This window comes from Centrocercus urophasianus, unplaced genomic scaffold (assembly GCF_019232065.1).
Source record: "Centrocercus urophasianus isolate 14NV4802_14NV808 unplaced genomic scaffold, USGS_Curo_1.0 seq_26, whole genome shotgun sequence".
Taxonomy (NCBI): Eukaryota; Metazoa; Chordata; class Aves; order Galliformes; family Phasianidae; genus Centrocercus; species Centrocercus urophasianus.
Genome location: NW_024884822.1, coordinates 11,192,680 through 11,211,592, shown reverse-complemented (window position 1 = coordinate 11,211,592; position 18,913 = coordinate 11,192,680). Strand labels below are relative to the sequence as shown.

Below are 18,913 nucleotides of genomic sequence, written 5' to 3'. Positions count from 1 at the left end.
AGCAGCAAAGCACAAACATCATGCTCACAAGGAGCAAGGAGCTGGCAAGAACAAGGGGAGGATGGATGCATGGCAGGCATCTCCTCCTCTTGTTTTGCAGAGAGGTGTGATATCACATACAGATGAGAAATGAATGGCCATGGGAATGAAGCATTGGGTGTTTTCTCTCCAACCTGACAGCAGGCAGGAAGAGCCCTAAAGCATGGTGAGAATAGACACTGAAACAGAGCGGCCTCTGCCCCAGGACTCCAAGCAGGGTGCTGTTCCCTTGGCCATGGAGATTTACATCCATGGAACTCACCTCCCTGAAATATCATCAAACACAAATGTGGTAGAGCTGTGCCCTCACCACCCTGCAGATATTCACAAAGCATCAGGTGCTCCTTTGCTCCAAACAGGGAACAAAGACATGAAGGGATTCCTGCAGGGGTCTCCTGCAAAGGAGCCAGGAGATTAATAATTACAGGAATTCAATCAACGCTCACAGTGTTGTGTTGATCATCATTAGCACATGCTGGAGCCTTTAGCGTCCAACCCTACAGCACAACAGCCCTGTGGCTGCAACCCAAACAGCTGCCATAGCCTCAGTGCTAGCACCCCAGGGTCTGCTTCACCTCTCAGTGTTCATAAGCTTTAAGTAACTGGCTATTTTTTATTGGCAAGGCACACAATCCCATAATCCCTGCACTGATGGGAAGTGAAGCAAAGCTGCAAACCCTTTGGGTTCCTCCAGCTTTTAGACTTGCACGCCAGGGGCCCTATCAGGAGGCAGAAACAGAGGAGTTCAACACAGGGTGCAACATGGAAGCACCCAAACCACCGCGTGCCACTGCTTCAGGCATCCAGCACGGGCACAGCCACCCACGTGCCAGGAGTGGCTGCCACGCTGTGCCCTGCAGCATCCCCATCACACAGTGTTTATCTGTCTGCCTCTCTCCGCTCCCCCCGCAGGAAGCACTATCTCACCATCGCCCTGCTTGCTCCAGCCCGGTTTCCTGCTCCATCCTGCCAGGTTTACCCTGCTTTTTCCTCCCCCCCCTCCCCCTGCCCCATAGCTCTCAGGCCATGTTTGCATTTCTGTCTCCTGCCGTCTTTCCTCTCCCTCCCCCCGATGCTCGTTCCCCACTCCATCCTCCCCAAGAGGCTGCGTCCTGAGCCAAAGTTAGCCTCTGTCAGGTACCTCGCGTCCGGCCCGGGGCAGCGGGTCAGCCGGGGCCACCCTGCAGACCTCCTCCAGGATCTCTGCTGTCAGCAGCCTCCCCGTGCCCCGGGGGAGCGGCTGTTTGCTGCTCTTGCTGGGCCAGGGATGCTCCCGCACATCACAGCCCGTTTCCCCACCAGCCCGCCCTTCGCTGCTGGCCAGACACCGCTTTGTTTGGTCCCTCGCTCCCTGGATTGCTCCAGGTTTGTTGGCCGCCCGCTCCTGCCCGGAGAATCTTTTTCCTGCTTTTGAGACAGAGGATGCTCCAACCATCTGTGTGTTTTATTTCCTTGTAGAAACTAACAAGCTGAGGATTGTTTCCTCTCCCTGACATTTCAGAGGGCAGCTCTGGCACAGCGGGACGCACAGCGCCTGCAGACAGGAACAGCCCCGTTCTGCCCAGAGGATTCACTCTTCAAGGGCCAGAAAGCCCCAAATATGCCAGAACAGGCAGCTCCCACCTTGCCAACACCTCCACACAGCCCTGCTTAGCATACACAGCCACCCCTCTTCCAGCGGCCCCTATTAACTGCATGGCTAAACCCTTGTAGAACTCAATTAAAACTACCCTCCCACATCCTAAAGACTGTCATGTTGCTTCTCTTCCTACTTTAATTAACTTCTTTCCAAATCTCATCCTGCTCATGTTCTCTGCCCTGCAGGACGTGATTAGTGTGGCGCAGAAAGAGCAGAGGGATCAGACGGCTTTAGGGGTGGGAGACAGAACCAGCACCATTTGTTGCACCTCCTACCTGAAAGGATGTGATAGATGCACAAGTGAGGTACCAGACTCAGTACCATTCACCACATCCTTACCACCAGTTGATCCCTGAGCCATGCTCAGGTGAAGCACCCTGTGAAGAGAGCCGGAGCTGGGCCAGCGGGAGGGCAGAGCTCAGTGAGGTGGCATCCACCTCTCGATGGGAGATGCATCTAACTGGAAGTCAGGGGAATCCCTAGGGCCACCACTAAACGCAGAGAGAAAAGGGCAGTGGCATTTGGAAAGAAAATAAATCAAGTTGAATGCTTGCTTTTTGCTTGATGTGCGTGGGTTTAATTGCTGGCCTTTGGAGTTTGGCTTTTGCCAAGACTGTTGACTTGTGGATGAGCTGAGCAGGTCAGCAAAGCAGTGCCCAGACAGCATCAGGGTGGGCTTCTCTGGGCACCTGCAAGGCTTGCAGCTGGGCTGGGAGGCATCGTGCCAAGAGGAGAAGCCCTGCTGTTCCATCTCCCCACCCCTGGGGTTTCCATCCAGATGTTTGCTACTTGGCTGCCAGCAGAAATCAACACAGAGCCCTCCAACCATGCAGCTGCCCCAGAGCTGGCAATGCCCACCCTGCTCCACAGCACAACCTATCCTCAAGCTGCTCTTCAGTTGCTGAGTGCAGGAGAGCTGATGAGCAGGGTGAGTGGGGGAAAAAACAGTTTTGCAATTAGGCGATTATCTTAGAATCATAGAATCACCAAGGTTGGGCCTTGGAAAACCTGGATTCAGTTCTCCATCTGTTCCAGGCTCCCTGTAATGCAGCTTCTGTGCACCTCTAGTCCTACCTGTGAAGGGGGCAGATCAGCAGGAACTGGGAAAAAATATACTCAAGGAAAAAAAGAGGAATCCTTACAGCTCCTGATGAAAGATAACATGGAACAAAGAAAACAGATTTATCCTAGAGTCATTGCAATATTAAAAAGCTCCATTAGATGAAGACTGGTCCAGAAAGCAGGAACCACAAGCAAAGGGCAGGAGGAACATTAACTTCCTGCTCATCAAAGCCAGGTTTTCAAGCAACAAGTATAACCTAAAAATAATCATAATGAAAAAGCAGAGGGAAGAGTGGTCACGGGCATGAGAGCACGCTGCTGCCTGGGGAGCCCAAGCACAGAGCCCTCCACGTGCAGCCTCCATGTGCACACCCGCACGTGTGCACAGTGCATCCGCACAGCCCCTTCTGCCTCCACCACTGGGGTGGGCATGGGGGGAGGCAGGAAGATTGCAGGGATCTGCTTCAAAGAAGCATTCGACACCGAGGGCGGCGGCGGAGGAAGGAAACCTCAGGTACGAGGTCAGACGTGTGAGCAGGGAGCGCTGCGGGAACAGCCGAGCGATCACTGCAGACCCAAGAGCCCCCCCACCATCCATGAGCAGGGAGAATAGGAATTTCAGCCTGAAAAACACTGCAGCACAGTGGGCTTTCTGCCACCCCTGAAGGCAGCTGGAGCTGGCCAAACCCAGAGCCTTCCCTGACGTGGTTAATAAAAATCTGACTGCTCTCTGCGGGATTCCCAAGAGGAACAGGATTGGAGAGGAGTGCAGTGATGTTCTGCCTGCACGCGGGGCTCTGCTGGGCTGCTCTTCACACCAACGAGGCAGCAGGTCCTGCCTTCTTCCTGCCAGCCCTGTGGGGTGCCCAGGGTGCGGTGTGGACACGCTCTGGGTTTCTCTTGGCACACAGCTGTGCCCACAAGCCAGGACCTGCTGCAGTGGGAGATGATAATCATCAGCTCTAAGAGCCAAAGTGCATCAGGGCATCCGCGTCACTCGAGATTAGCTGGCTGGTGAACATCTGCACAACTCGCTCTCTCCTCACCTCCTCCTAACACCCCTCATGCAGATATGAAATTCATCTAACTCCCTTCCAAGAGAGGCTGAGTTTGAAATGTCACACTCTGTAGATCACAGCAGGACTCCTACGATGGAACACCCAGCCCAAATGGCAGCATTAAGCTGTGGTGCTATTTGAAGGCCAGCAAGCTACACCACCTTATGCCGCTTTTAAAAATAGCTTCCAAGGGGGTTACCAAGCTCCATAACAACCCAATTACAAAGCTCTACCCAGAGGTTAACAGTTGTTTTCCCATTCAAAGGTGCTTCCCTTCCGCGCAGCCCAGCGGGCAGAGCACGCAAGCAGCCCGATGGGAAGGAAGCGTTGACACATGCGAATGACTTCCACTGGAGAAGCAGAGTACCAGCAGGGGGAATGGTGCTAAGGAGACCACACGCCACTTCCTCAGCTGTTGCTGCCTGGTCACTGCCAGGTGCCCGCAGCCTCACGACACGATGGGAAGGCATTGGCTTGGGACCATTTTGCAAGGCGGCAATTGGTCCAAGGGGCTGAGTAGAGGTGTGGGCAGGGGGACCAGAGTCCCTCTACAGTTTCACCATGGGCACCTCTTCTCACTCGTACAACTCTCCTAAGTTCACATGGGGCCCTGTTTATTTTTCTTTCTTTCTTTTTTTAAACCTACTATTGTACTAAGAAGTGTTTTTCTTTTGGAAAAGGTGACTGCGGGGCCAACACCGCACGGAGTCTCCTGCTGCCTTCCATCACCACCATAACCCCACGGCCAACACTTATCTGCGATGAAGGCAGCTTTGTGTTCCCACTGTCATATAAAAGGAGACCCCGGCGCTCCCTCCTGCCCCATACATTCTTCAAAATGCCACCCAGGCCTTGTCAGTGCCCTGACCAAGTGGCTCCTCTGTTCTGTGCACTGGGACATCCCGGGGGGAAGAGAGGATGGACAGCATATGCCCAGATCCCATCCCAGTGTGGAGTCCTCAGGCTAGATGGATGTTCCACAAAGCAACACTGGGTGACTCCATTTGCAGCACAGCATCACCTGCCCCTTATCCCATCCCAGCACAGTGGCCCTGTACTGCCCACCCATCAGCTCAGGGACACCCATGGTGTGAATACGAGCATCTCTCATAGGACGCCTTGCACCACAACCGCTCCCCACCATTGAACCTCTACTCTTAGCTTCCCGAGGGCTAAATGCTGCAGCACCATGATGGGATGATGGCCACTCAGAGCAGATCACAGTGGGGACAGCTCAGGTTGGGACAGCCCATGGCGAAGTGATGGATTTCTACAGGCACTCGGTGCCGTCACCACTGCTGGATGCTGTTTCTTTGCTGTCATCACTCTGAGCTGGCAGTTTTCAAATCCAAATACAAATCACAATTTGTGCCCAACCTTCTGCTTTGGTAGATATCAAGATTTACTGCTGTCCCAGGAAACTGTTGACTTTACCCTTACTTTTGTCAGTATTTATTATTTTAGGTCACCACATCCACCATCCATCTCAGCAGATGGCCGTATTTCAGAACGAGGGAAAACACGTCGCAGGCAGAGGGCAGAGCCCTGGAGCCAGTCCACAGCACACACACATCTGCATGGACACACACGTGCTTCCCCAGCCAACGTGGGTCCCACACACCCTGCCCACATGGGGAAATCATGCTGGGTTTGGGATGCTCCTTTGCTTCACCCTGCCCATCCCTGAGCAGCTCCCCAACAAAAGCTCTTCAACACCACTTGGAGGACGGCACAGAGCATCTCCAAAAGACTCCTCTCTCCCCTCTGGCTGCAGGCCATGGGGTAGGGCACTATCCTCAGCCTTGCTGTGACTTCATCCGGGTGAGATGACGGCTGTGGCAGGAAGGTGCTGTGGGAAGTTAGCTCATGGGAGTTAGCTCACACTGCTGCAATGTTAGCGTGTATCACGCGGGGAAGTGACGCCAGGAGCAGCATGTGTAACTTCAAACAAACAATTTGCACTGTGCACTCTGCTGCTTTTTCTGCCCCGGAACCCGGGGAGGATGCCAAAGCTCTGTTATCCCTGTGGGGATTGAGCTGAGCCCTGCTCTGGGGGCAGAAAGCAGGGGCTCCTGCTGCTTTCTCCATCCACCAGGCCTGTGTGCATCCGTGGCACTGTCTGTGGTGGATGATGGGATCAGAGAAGGTGATGCTCAGAGGGCACAGAATTGTAATAGTTTAAATATTCCTCAGCTAAAACAGAATTGGCCAGACACACATCTCGGAGCTCCTGGTGCCCCAGGGAACACTCTCCAGACAGCAAAGGAGCAGTGATCCCTTCTCATGAGCCCTGCACACCCTATGCACAGTGATGTCAATCTGCGTGCTGCACAGTCAACTTGAGAGTCCAGCGTCCACATGGAGGGTAAGGGCTGCTCTGCTTAGGGCTTGCTCTTTAAAAAAATACAGTCTCTCTGTACATTCTGCCCTTTTAAAATACATTAATTGCCATGGAAACAATGCTCTTATTGGTATGGGAGCAGCCTGCTGGCCTCCACAGATGCAAGATAAAAATCAATGAATACATTGAAATCTAGGCTTCACTTCGGGACCTTTTGTGGTTTTGGGGCTGGTCACCGTGGTCACACACATGAGAAGCTAACAGGATGCCATGTCCTATGGAGACAAAGCAGGATGCAACACGCAGTGACATCTGCACTCGGTTGGCACAGCCCTGCACGGATGGCAGTCCCAGTGCTGATGCTTGTGCTCAGCCACAGCTCCTGGTGCTGCTCACACCCCGCTCCTGGCTGCCATTCACACCCCCACTGCCAGCAAGCAGAAAACCTTGCCTTCACACCAAGCAGCGCCCAGGAGAAGGGCTGTGGGTGCCCTCCGTGCCCACGGACATCCCAACCCAGGGCCAGAACTGACCCGCTCCCCACCGTGCCGCCCAGCTCAGTGCTCCCCGTGCTGTTATCAGGCAGTGACAGTTTCCGCCATCAGATTCCTCCTGTCCGTCAGGAAAGCTAAATAAGGAACATCGTTCAGGCGGCTGCAGGAAGAGGGGAAATGCAGGGACATCCGGCCCAGCTGCCAATTTTTCCTTTCCCATGAACCACCGCTGACCTCCGCCAGGGAGAACCTGGACACCAAGCCTGGCACTGGCACTGCACCGTTTTGCTTAACCCTACCCTGTGCTAGAGTAATGTCACCATCACAGCACCATGTACACCATGCTGTGGGTAGAGAACCGCCATGCATGGCGTTTTGGATGCACCAAAGGCTCTCAAGAGCATCACTGCACTGTGCTGAATCCTTCCTCGCACACACAGGCAGGTCAACTCCCACCTTTCCCCTTCATCTCTGCTCACTACACAGCTCTGTCCATCAGTGATGAGGGATGGAGACAAGGAGGGTTTGCAGCCCTTCTCACACCCTGCGTGTGGATACACCTGGTTTCTTGCTGCCTTTCCCTGCACAGGCGACTTAGTTTGGTCGCTCTGTGACCAGATGGAAGAGAATGCACTCCGATGTCTCATGCCATTCCCCACAGCCCTGCCCCATTGCTTGGAGCCTTTCCAAGACCCCCTGCACTGATCCTCCCCATTAGCACATGACGTCCGTCCCACAGCACCTCCACGCTTGGCCCGAACGCTGCTCACGCTGGGAGGCGGGGGCAGAATCACAGCAAGAAAAACAATTAGCACGTGGGAGAAGCTGTAAGGTGAAACACAAGTCACTGCCTCAGACCTGTTTCTGATCCCCCAGTAGAGAAAAGACTCCAGGACAGATCTCTGCCTTTAAAACCAGGGGGACTTTCACCGGGATCCTCCTCGCCCAGTTGAGCGCAGGCCATCTCTGCGCTCACAGTGAGCACCGCAGATGGGCAATAACACTTGGTGCTGAAAGCATCACAACTATTCCAACCAGAGAGAAAAAGCCCCCCTGGGGCCCGGTGAACCCTCTCTTGTAACAACATGAAACGAGAAACAAAGGTCTGGGATAACCAGAGGCAATAAAACCCTGGAATTAATTTAACCAGTTACTAGATGCCAATGCAGCTGCGGCAGCATTTCTTTTGCTGATGAAGGTCTCGGGATAAGCTCAGCTCTGGTGCAGGGCACAGTCCCGGGCTCCTCCACTGGACCCTCCTGAGCCAGTGTGCCCTTGCCTGAGTGGGGACATGCAGGAACAGAGATGCTACCATATGCCTCAGCCCCAGGTGACACTGCACTCTTCATCTCCCCACCACAGTCACCCACAGGGAACCACCGCGCTGTGATTTTGCCTGTCCTGCCCAGCGGAAGAGCTCTGCGGTGTTGGGCTGTTTCTCACAAGGAAACCACAACCACTCCCTGGGTAGTGAGATCTGGCTGGCACGAGTCACTGAGCTTATTGCCATGCCTGCAGCACCCCCTGGGCTTGGTGCAGCCTTGGGTGGGATGAGTGTGGCATAAATACCCAGCCTCCTAAAACTAGGGTCCCCGAACCTTTGCCCCCATTGCTTGGTGCTGTTTAATCCAGCAGCCTGAATGCAAAGGTGCAGGTGATGCTCACTCTGTGGGCACACCCGCAGGGCTCATGCTGCTCCCCAAAGCCACCAAGGGCTGAGAACCCATTAAGGACCCCCACCTTGAGGCACCCTGAGCACCACAGGTGCATCGCACAGTGCTGGAGAAGTGGCAGCCTGGCCTCAGCCCTGCTGCTGCTCCCATGGGATCCCGCTCTCCTTTCCCTCCCCAGGAACTGCCCTGAGAACAGCCTGTTCCCTCCCAGAACACCTGCCCTTCCCATGCCTGCCCTAGAAAATGCTGTTGGGCTGAGAACCCCCTGAGGATGGGGATCTCACGCGGAGCCGAGGGGCAGCATGGAGTCTGGGGTCCCTCCTGGATGGGGTCATTTTGGTGCCAGGGCTTTGCCCCCCCTCAGCCAAACATCAAACTGAGCTCAGCCACCATTCTCCCCGCAGCAGTATACACACAGGCAGCAAACTGCAGGCTGGCATGCCCAAATCCCAGGACAGGGAGAGCAGCCCATTCCTCTGAGGTTTTCCTTGAGCAAATGGTGAGGTCACTGGTGCCCCCTCCCCAGCACCGCCGTCCCAGCCCCGGCTCCGCTTCACCACCAAGTGACTGGGCTGAACCAGAGCAGGGCTTGCTGCACACTCCTGGGTTTTTGCATGAAAGGGTGTCACTGAAATGGCCCATGTTTATTGCTTGCCATAAAGCAAGTGCTCCAAATCCCATCTGCAAGCATAAACGTTGCTGCTGGCAGGGGCTGGCCGTGCACCTGGCTGGGAGGTCTGTGTGCTCTGAGGAGGGCAGCAGCAGCTGCCAGCGCCATCGGCTCATGTCCTACACAAGCACGGGCCCTTCCTTCGCACCATGGGGTCACAGTGCAGGAGCGGGGCAGGGCGTGAGCGATCCCACTGCTGTGCATGGAGGCTGACCCTGGGATGCTCCACCCTGGGGTCACTGTGCAGCTGGGGCACAGAGAGCCCACCTCCTCCCACCGTGCAGAGCAATGGGGTGCAGCACCAGGATGGGCTCTCCGTGTCCCAAACCAAACTGTTCCACCATCCACACACGGAGCAATCTTGCACTCACATCCCTGTTTCTGAGGGGAGCAAATACTGACATGTAGTTGGGAGCATCGAAAAATTGGTTTCGGGTACAGCAGGACAGAAGGCAGAGATAATAGATGATCTTTAAGGTCACTTCCAACCCATGCCATTCTATGACTCTGTCAGAGGAGGTACAGTCTCCTGCTTGAGCTCCGCATCACCCTTCTGCGCTGCACTCATCAGGCAGCACAGCAGAGCTCCAGAGCAGCGTGCAGCCCTGAGTGACACCTACACAGAGCCCCACACTGCTCCCTGCACCTCGGGGAGATGGAGGGATTTGGCACAGCCACGCACCGCTTTGCAGACCGCTAACGAGAGAGCTGTGAGCAGCTCTGCCACCCGCAGCAGGTCCCCTCATAGAAATGGAGCATCCATATCAGTGTGGGCACGGCGTGCTGGCTGTGCCAACTGCAGCTGTGCACCCATAGCCTGCTCTGAACCCCCACACCCAGACCCACAGCCTTCCTGGTGAACCAATGCTACCGCTGACAGTGAGTCACTGAGCTGAAGGCTACAAAAATTCTATCTGAGCCCCTGAATTTGTTCCCCTGCGTTCTGCCTGCATTACCGACTTCCCATTGGTCTCGTTTCCATCTGCAGCACTTGACTCACACCAGTTTCCTAGGGCTCTGCTGCCCCATCCCTGGTGTTGCCGCCCGGTCCGCACCCCACGCTCACAATGGAACAGCAGCCACCTGCCCCACACCACAGCCGCGGGGCTCAGCTCGCCACCCTCAGCCTCTCGCCAACCCCCCGTCCTGGGGGAGTCCAAGGTGGGCCACAGTGACCACCACGAGGAGGGTGGGCAGCGGGCAGAGCGGTGCACAGATCCCTTCCTCCTCCTCCTGCCCTCCTCCCAGCACTACACCCGGCGCTCGGAGCGATGCCTCTGCCTACGAACAATAAAGGAGCGGAGCGCGGGTTGCCCTGCAGCCGCAAAGAAATCCCCACCGTAACACTCCGAGGACGTTTCCCCCCCTTGCACCGCGCACACCCGCAGCCCCGGCGCGGCGTCACAGCCGTCGGGAACAGCCGCGGTGCGCCCCATCGGGGCGGTGAACAGCGGCAGAACAGCGTGGGGAGCGGGACAGCCCTAAGAACAGTGCCTCCTTGTATCTCCGCGGGACACCTCGGAACGGGACACCTCGGAACGGGACACCTCGGAACGGGACACCTCGGAACGGGACACCTCGGAACGGGACACCTCGGAACGGCCCCGTCGGGGCAGCGGCACCCCCCGCATAACCGCAGGTGCCCGGTGCAGCCCCGCAGCGCGCCCCGCAGCGCTCACCTGCCTCCGAGACAATGCCGAGCCACAGCCAGAGGGGCAGCGTGCAAACTCTCTTCATCTCCGGAGCTGCGGGCGGTTCGGTGCGGAGCGGTGCGGAGCGCCCCGCACCCGAGCTCTGCTCCCGGCGCTCCCCAGCTGCGGCGACGCGCGGCGGCGGGCAGGGAGGGAGCACCGGGGCCGCTTCCTTTTCCTCGGGCCGCCCGCCGTCCTCCGCCGAACCCCGCGGGGCGCCGGGCGGGTACGGGGCGGGGCGGGGCGGTACGGGGCGGGCAGCGGGGCGGCGGGGAGGGGAGGGGGTGCTTGGGGGCTGCACCTGCGGCTCCGAGCAGCGGCGGGGGCTCGCGGCTGTGCTCAGCGCATCGCCACGCGTGTGCCTCCCAGCCCCGGGGGCGCACACCTTGCGCGTGGATGCGCGCAGCTCCTATCTCCACGCCTGTCTGTGCGCTCCCTGGAAGCTCACACCTGTGCACGCACGGTCCTGCACCCCCGAGGGCACACCTGTGTGCACGCAAACGCAGCTGTTCCTTTAGGGACTACGGACCACCCTCCTGCAGGCCGTCCACACGCACCGGTAGCAGCTGTGCTGCTCTCAGCATCCACACATACCCCTAAGCACATACAATAAATCCTACTGCTGGCTGTGCACCCCACGATGCTCCGTGTATCTCACACACTCCTCCCCTTTTGCTCCTTTTCCCAAACCCATCTTTCACACCACGGGGCACAGCGAGTGGATGGCAGCAGGGTGCTGGCACTGGGACGACATGGCTGTGGACATGGAGGTGATGCTGGAGCTCCAGGAGCACATTGCAGCCCCAGCCTCCTGCTCATGTGCCCTCCGAGCATCAAATGGATAAATAAACACAGCCCCACGCTGTGCCCCGCAGGGTTGTTAGTTATGCACGCTTGCAGACACCAAATAGAGAAAAAGAGCTTGAATAAGAACCATGTGCTCGTGGCTTCTAAAAGGCATGAAAACATCTTGTGTGCTCAACTGCTTTCACTGCCAAACCTGGGGAAGAAATCACCCCGTCCCTTCCCTGGAGCTGTCAGAGGGAATCCAAACACAACCGTTATTTTATCCCAGCACCCCCGGCCTGCTGAGGGAGTCTTTAACCCCGGGAGAGCTGGATCATAGAACCACAAAATATTTAAGGTTGGAAATACCTTGAAGATCCCCAAGTCCAACCCCAACCCATCCCCACCGACCACATCCCTCAGTGCCACATCTCCATGGTTCCTGCACACCTCCAGGGGCAGCGAACCCCCACCTCCCTGGGCAGCGTTTCAGAGAAGGAAGAGCAGAGGGTGCGAGCTGTGCTCCATGGAATCCTCCCGTATCCCAAAGATAACAGATTTTGGCTCCCGCACCTCCACCCCTGCAGTCCAGACACGGCACTGCACGGACCGGCCCATCCGCGAGGCCGCCTAACGGCAGGACGCGGGGAGGGCTCACCCCACCGCAACGGGGAATTTTCCATCACAAACACACGGTAACTGCACGACTAGTGGGACCTTTCCATTGTTGCCGCCCTGGGAAACAAAAGGATCCCATTTTAACAGCTCGCCTCCCTTCTGTACACGGAGATGGGCGCCCAAGGGAGCAAAACTTCCCCAAAGCAATGAGATTAAGGTACAGCAGGAGCTGCCAGACTCTGATCAGTCCAGAGCACAGCCACACAAACATTACACCAAGGTGGCTCTGAGACAGAACAAGGTAATCCACAAGGAAAACGCAGCTGGTTGCTGGACCAGAGATGGGTGCTTCTCCCCATCCCCAAACACAGAGATGGGTGCTTCTCCCCATCCCCAAACACAGAGTCAGGTTGTAAAGGTCACTGCTCTCACACAGAGTCTGGAGTTTTTGCTCCACAGTACTATGGTTTATTGGCAAAATGCATTTCTGAGATAATGTTTAAAGGCAGACAGTATTTACACGCAGGGTTGAGGCTACACATACAGCAGCTTGGAGCAACAGTTTCCCTGCACACAGGAGCACACCAGCCATGTCCTGGGGAGGGCACAGGCTCTCCCAGCCTGGCAGGACCAGACGAGGACATTAAATCCCAAAACACACTTCTGCTAGCGAGCAGCGTGCTGTGGTTCCTGCATGCAGCACAGCATGGGGAGGAGTGTGTGCTACCTCAGGAGCCTGCTAGCACAGGCAGTTGGGACAAGCAGGTTTTGCTGCTCACCAGCTCTGCTTTTGGCAATAGGAAGGTGTAGGAGGTGGTAGCTCTGGCACATACTGCAATGAGCTGCTCACAGCTCGTGCAGCCACAGCTACCCACATGAAGCACGGGCAGCAGCAGAGCTGGCTGCCTCCTCCTCCCCACTGCACTCACCGCCTGCCAGCTCTGCTGTCACCACACCTCAGGGATAGCTGCCACTTCTCCTGTGGTTTCAGGCAGTTCAGAGAGGTGACTGGTTTCAGCAGCATGTGCTGCAAGCACCTGGGGTTCTGTTCTGCAAGGGCAAAGAAAGCTGAGCCTCATTGAGGAGGAAGTCACAGGCTCCAGCCATCACCTTAGGCTGCACTTAGCCTCTGCTTTGACCCTTCAGAGGGATACACACAATTCCACACATCCCAGGCCTAAAATCACAGCCAATCTGCTGGGCATCCCTCTCTGGAAGTCCAAGGCTGCCCATGCTCCAGGCTGTGCTGCACTCCAGTCTAGCTGAACCCCACAGCCTCCAATCCAGGAGAAGGTACAGACAGCTCTTTAACAAGCTTTAACGCTGGCCAAGCAGAGAGCTGTGCCGCTATCTCCGGGTTGCTGCGGGCCCTGCGCCGTGCACAGAGCTCCCTCTGCTGCCGGCAGACGGCACCTGGTTAACAGCTCTTAAACAGCACTGCAAACGCTTTTCTTGTCCACCGCTCACTTTAAACATGGGAGTGGAGGTGCAGAAGTGGCCCCAGTCCCACACTGAGGGGAGTTTCTCACAGGGGCACAGCATCCTACTCCCTCCAGCGATCACAGAGCCAGGTGGCAGATGCGCATGGGCTCTACGTTGTCCCTGCCATCACTGAAGCAGGTGCTGAAGAAGGGGCAGTACCTCTCTGCTGAGACCTTGTGGAAGGTGAAGAGATGGGACATGTCCTTAGCATCAAAGAAAGCCACGGTGCCCTCCTGGCAGTCTAAGAAGACCCCCACTTTGCGGGGAGGCTGCTGGGGAAACAGGCGCACCCAGGGGGTGGCAGTGGCCCAGTACTCCGTCTTGTTCCTCAGGCGAAGCGTCCAGTAGCCATTCTCTGGGCACAGCTTCACCTTCTCTGCCCGGTTCACAGCCTCAGCAGCCACCCCCAGGTCCCACTTGGTTTTGCTGCCCACCCACACCTCCCAGTAATGCTGGCCGCAGTCAAAGGTGCGCGAGGCCATGACGTTGACACACTGCTGGAAGCGCCGGGGGCTCCTGGGGACAGGCTGGGCTCTCTCCCGCTCTGTCACTGCTGTCAGGTCTCTGGAGAAGACCAGGTTGGGGTGGGCTGACTCAGGGTCAAAGGTGAGTGAGGCTGGAACTGTTGGAGAAGCCATGGACAGCATTTTCAGGTTACATGCTTCCCCTGCAGAGCATCTCCAGCCCCCCCGCTGCACCCCACAGCCTCAGCACATCCACCCCTCCCACCCATCTGCTCACCGGGGCAGATGGACTGCAGCATCTGCCTCCAGAAGATGTACTGCAAAGGGCCACCATGGTTGTCCCGGTAGTGCTGCAGGTCAAAGGCAGGCGAGGGCTTGACACTCACTGAAGGCCTGGGCAGAGAAAGTGGTGGTCAGTCCTAATGCTGAGCCTCCTGTGCACAGGAACAAACTCAGGAGTGCAGCAGATCATCATGCACAACAGATTTGGTGAAGACTGAACACCAATCTCTGTACCAGTGACTTATTCCCCTTGGCACAGAGCAAGCAAAGCACACAGCTCAGGAGTAGAACTGCGACAGACTGAGTGGACAGAGCTGGAACTAGCACTGCTGCTTGCACAGCACTGACCCACAACAGCTATCACCCAGCACACCCACACCATGCACAGGCCACGCTGCATCCCCCATGCAGAGAAGGGACACTTCTCCATAGCAGCACTGCTCTAGGAAATGCTACCCTCAGCTATTCTCACTGCTCAGACAAACCTGCCCTTCAATGTCAGTTTTGCAGACCCTTGAGCAGCGAGAAACTGTGAGAAAGAGCAGAGAAGTCAAAGCACCCAAATGAAGTCTGCTCCCATTTGTAGCACGCATGGCTCTTGCACTCATCCCAAGCAGCACATCTCCTGCACAGTCCCTCCAGTTGGGCTGTCTCAGCACACGTGTTCCCCAGGGAGAGCATCTAGCGCGTGCTGCGGACCAGCCCTCATCTGACACAGCAGCAGTTGTCTGCTGAGCAGCCTGCAATGCTTTCAGAAGTCAAGATAAGAGCCCTCCCTCGTATGGTCCCAGCCAGAGACAGAGATAAGCAGAGAAATCAGCTTCTTTCATGCCAGACACGTACCTGATATCCAGGCTCTCCACCTGCAGTGAGGACCAGAGAGAATTAGCAGTCATTGTCTGTAATTCATGCAGCTGCACAAATAAACTCCCTGTCCTGACTTCTACTGTCACGTAGCAGAGAAAAGCAAGCTGCAAGGACCCCCTCCACTCTGGGGAAAACTGGCTGGGCACTGAGGCTCGGGAGATTTCACAGGGGTGGCAGAAGGAGGAAGGCCTCTAAGACCCATCACATCCAAGGGATCGTTGTGTCCCCTGGTAGCCAAGGCCTCCAGACTCGAAGGAGTCAGGCAGACAATCCAGAGGGATGGCAGCAAGAGCAACTTCCAGCTACAGCCTGGTGTGTCATTTAAGACTCTCTTCATCCCAGCAGAATGTCCGGAAACAACCCTCTGCCTCCTGCCAGAGCCAGCCAAGCACGCTTACCTCCAACAATGACACCTCTTCCATGTTGCTCAGGGTTTGCTCTAGGCGCTCCATATCTCTCCTCAGCACTGCCATTCCTTCCTCCAGCTGGTGGACGTCCCCATGCAGCCGTGCCAGTGCCTGCTCCTCCTCTTTGCCTAGCTCTGCCAGCACAGCTCTCTCCTCTTCCTCCAGGATCTGATGCAGGCGAGTGAACTCTGCCCGGATCTTGAAGTTCAGCTCCCCAGATGCTTTCTGAGCAGAAGACAACAGTAATGAGTCTGGCAGACAAAACACACAGACATGTGAGATGGCGGGGCACATTTCTCTGCTTATAGAGTCCTAAAAATCAGTTTCAGACATACCCACAACTTTTTGGAAGAAGAATTAGACATGGACAACTGCTGAGGCTGCATACAGCCATGGGGAAAACCAAGCTCTACTGATAGTTTTGTTGCTTTAACTAAAAATCTTTGCATGCAGGTAGGAGCTCACAGCCCTTTCTCACACCATCAGGAATTTGCTTAACATTTTATACTGGAGCCCTTGTGTTTTTCTGGAGCTGCCTACTTCATAGTTCAGGTTAGGATTCATTTCACATCATGCCAGACATTAAACAGAGGTGCCTGACACTGGCAACTTGCTACTGTTTTCCCCGAAATACCTCAGTTCCAAAGGGCCCTTAGTTTGTACTAGAGAAAGCTGTGCCAAATAATCTTTGTACTTAAGGCTGATAAAATCCTGTTACAGTCTCTTCAGAGAGAATTTCCCCTCTCTAAGGTGTTTGACTGGCCAGTCAACCTTGTGGTGCTCTCACTACCTTCCTTTACAAGACACAGCCAATGACTTTTTCTTGCCTCTTTAAGCTTTTAATCTCTAAGAGCAATCTTAGTTCTCATTATTTTCTAGCTGAGTTTGCCAAACACACATCCTTTCTACCATCATGATACTGATCTCACTCAAAGTATGCCTCCAGCTTTACCAGCCAGCCATGGCACCCCAGCCTCTTTTTTTGCTTTAGCAGATGCTTGTGCTGACACACCAGATCAGACCTGATTCTGAAGACCTTCTACCATCAGTTTAATTGTACCTCTGAACTACTTGTTCTTTCCTTTAACCTTCCTTTCTTGTCTTTTAGTACTTCTATGCCACTCAGCAAGGAAGCTTAGTCAGCCTGTGGCTGTTCTTGTCTCAGAGATCAATGATGAGCAGGCAGACCGGTACTACTCCAGCGTGGAGAAACACTAGAGAAACACCTGAGCATATCACATCCTCTCAGAGCTGCACAGTAAGTCTAAGCAGTCCTTGTAGCAAGGCCACTGCTCTCTGCAGCATCACCAGCACTGCTGATCCAGCCCCTCCAGACACATAAGAGGTTTCTACAGCTTCCAAGATTCAACCCTTTTCAAAGAATCAGCCTGCTGGATGAAGAGGGGCTGCTCAAGTAGCAACACATGGACACACAGCTCCTTTGTGAATGTTAACCCCAGGATTTATGACAGAACAAGGGTGCCCATCTAACCTCAAACTTCACTCCAAAACCTGCAGCCAGGCTGGCTCAAGCACAGGACAGCAGAATAGATAAAAAAAGGCAGTGAGGTTCAAGAAGCTTCCCTGGGCTTTGCTCTTGCTTACTCTGTCTTCATCAGTACTGGGATTACAGATGGTCACTTTCCCTTCTAGAAAGGCTTCTCAGCCACTGACCAAATATCTGTGCAACCGCTGTGGCAACCCTGAAGGCTTCCCTCAGGCAAACACCCACCACCACCCAGGAGGGCACATGAAGAGTGTTGGCTCAGCAGTTACCGTCAGGCTACAGATATCTCCCTGCACTGCACGCTTTTGCTGCAAGAACTTCTCCATCTCTTTCTGATGGGCTTGTAAAGCTTCTTCCAGGCGCTTCTGCAGGAACAAGGAAAAGAAGATAATCCCTTTTCGATTTTTTGCTGCAACTCAAGAGCAAAGCCAACTCAAAGCCAGCACTGGAGGGAAGGCACAATTGGATTTCCAAAAAAGCAACAAGGGAGGGGACAGACTTTTTTTAGCAGTGTCTGTTGTGATAGGACAAGAGGAAGTGGTAATGGGTGACTTAGACTGGATATAAGGAAGAAGTTCTCTTATGAGAAGGATGGTGAGGCACTGGTTGCTCAGAGAGGTGGTGGCGCCCCATCCCTGCAGAGAACCACGGTCAGGCTAGAGGGGCTCTGAGCACCTGATGGAGCTGTGGGTGCCCCTGTTCAGTGCAGGGGAGTTGGACCAGATGGCCTTTAATGGTCCCTTCCAACTCAAGCAATTCTACAAACGACTGGGCCTTCCAGACCGGGATATCTGTTTGCTAAAGAAACCATCCTGCAGGGAACTGACTGCTGCAGGGCCCAGCTCCCGGAGCAGCACATCCCCTCCTCCCTTCGGGGCTCACCTGCACCTGGTGGCGGTGCTCCTGGGAGCCGCAGAGCCGCACCTTTTCCACCAGCCCGGCCAGCAGGTGGTGCGTACGGAAGGTGGGCCGGGGGAACTGCCGGCGGCACTGCGGGCACGAGGCGACCCGGGGGCCGCTGGCCCAGTACCGTTGAATGCAGGCCTTGCAGTAGTGGTGCATGCAGTCCAGCATGACGGGCTGGCTGAACAGCTCGCAGCAGATGGCACAGGTCAGCTCCTCCCGCAGGCTGTGCTCCCGACCGCCCGCTGCCATCGCTGCACGCCCGCCGCCGCCCACCGAGGCCCCTTTCTTCCTTCGGCGACGGCCGAACCCGCCGTCGCTCGGACCTCCCGGCCGGGCGAGGAAAGTTGGGAACCCCGGGAAACCTCCGGACCCCGCACAGCCAGCCCGGCCCGCAGCCCACCGCCTCCCAACTTTGAGTCCTCGGCCCCGCGCTGATTGACGTCCTCTTCGACCAATCGCCGTGCGAACGCTCCGCCCGCCCCTCCATTCATTGGTCGGGAGCTGAGCCCGGGAATAGGGTTGGGCTTCTGCATGTGACGTGGTCACGTGTGAGCGGGCCGGGCCTCGTGGGGTGCAGGGGAGCTGCGGTGTGAGAGTGCTGCGGGGCATTGCCTTGCACTTCCTGGGATTGCATTGCGTTGTCACATGCTGCATGGCATTGCATTGCAATGTCACAGTGCTGCACGACATTGCATTGCACTGTCACATGCTGCATGGCATTGCATTGCACTGTCACAGCGCTGCAGGGCACTGCATTGCACTGTCACATGCTGCCTGGCATTGCCTTGCATTGCACTGCCCTGAGCAGTGAGAATGTGGAAACGAGCACTGAGGAATCCATCCCTTTTGCTCAGCGTGCTTCCCTTTTCCTGGTTTCTTTTGGCCCGGGTTTGCAGCTCTCAGAGCTGGCCCAGCTCCCCTGGTCCC

The 18,913-nt window shown here is 55.9% G+C and overlaps 2 protein-coding genes across 4 annotated transcripts in view; both read right to left on the bottom strand.

Moving 5' to 3' along the window:
- The window catches only part of FLT4 (fms related receptor tyrosine kinase 4), a 46,921-nt gene extending 36,147 nt beyond the window's left edge, over window positions 1-10,774 (bottom strand). For all 3 annotated transcript variants that reach the window (XM_042826533.1, XM_042826535.1, XM_042826534.1), the window contains exon 1: window positions 10,656-10,774. In XM_042826533.1, the coding sequence (XP_042682467.1) occupies window positions 10,656-10,713 (58 nt within the window). In that variant the 5' untranslated portion in view covers window positions 10,714-10,774. The remainder of the gene's footprint in view (window positions 1-10,655) is intronic.
- A 1,737-nt stretch (window positions 10,775-12,511) lies between these two features.
- On the bottom strand, window positions 12,512-18,477 carry LOC122164566 (E3 ubiquitin-protein ligase TRIM62-like). The gene is given in 8 exon segments (XM_042826676.1): window positions 12,512-14,175; window positions 14,295-14,410; window positions 15,143-15,162; window positions 15,565-15,798; window positions 17,350-17,445; window positions 17,963-18,304; window positions 18,306-18,365; window positions 18,367-18,477. Coding segments are annotated over 8 exon segments (1,524 nt in total). The 3' UTR covers window positions 12,512-13,630.
- Window positions 18,478-18,913: the final 436 nt, after the last annotated feature.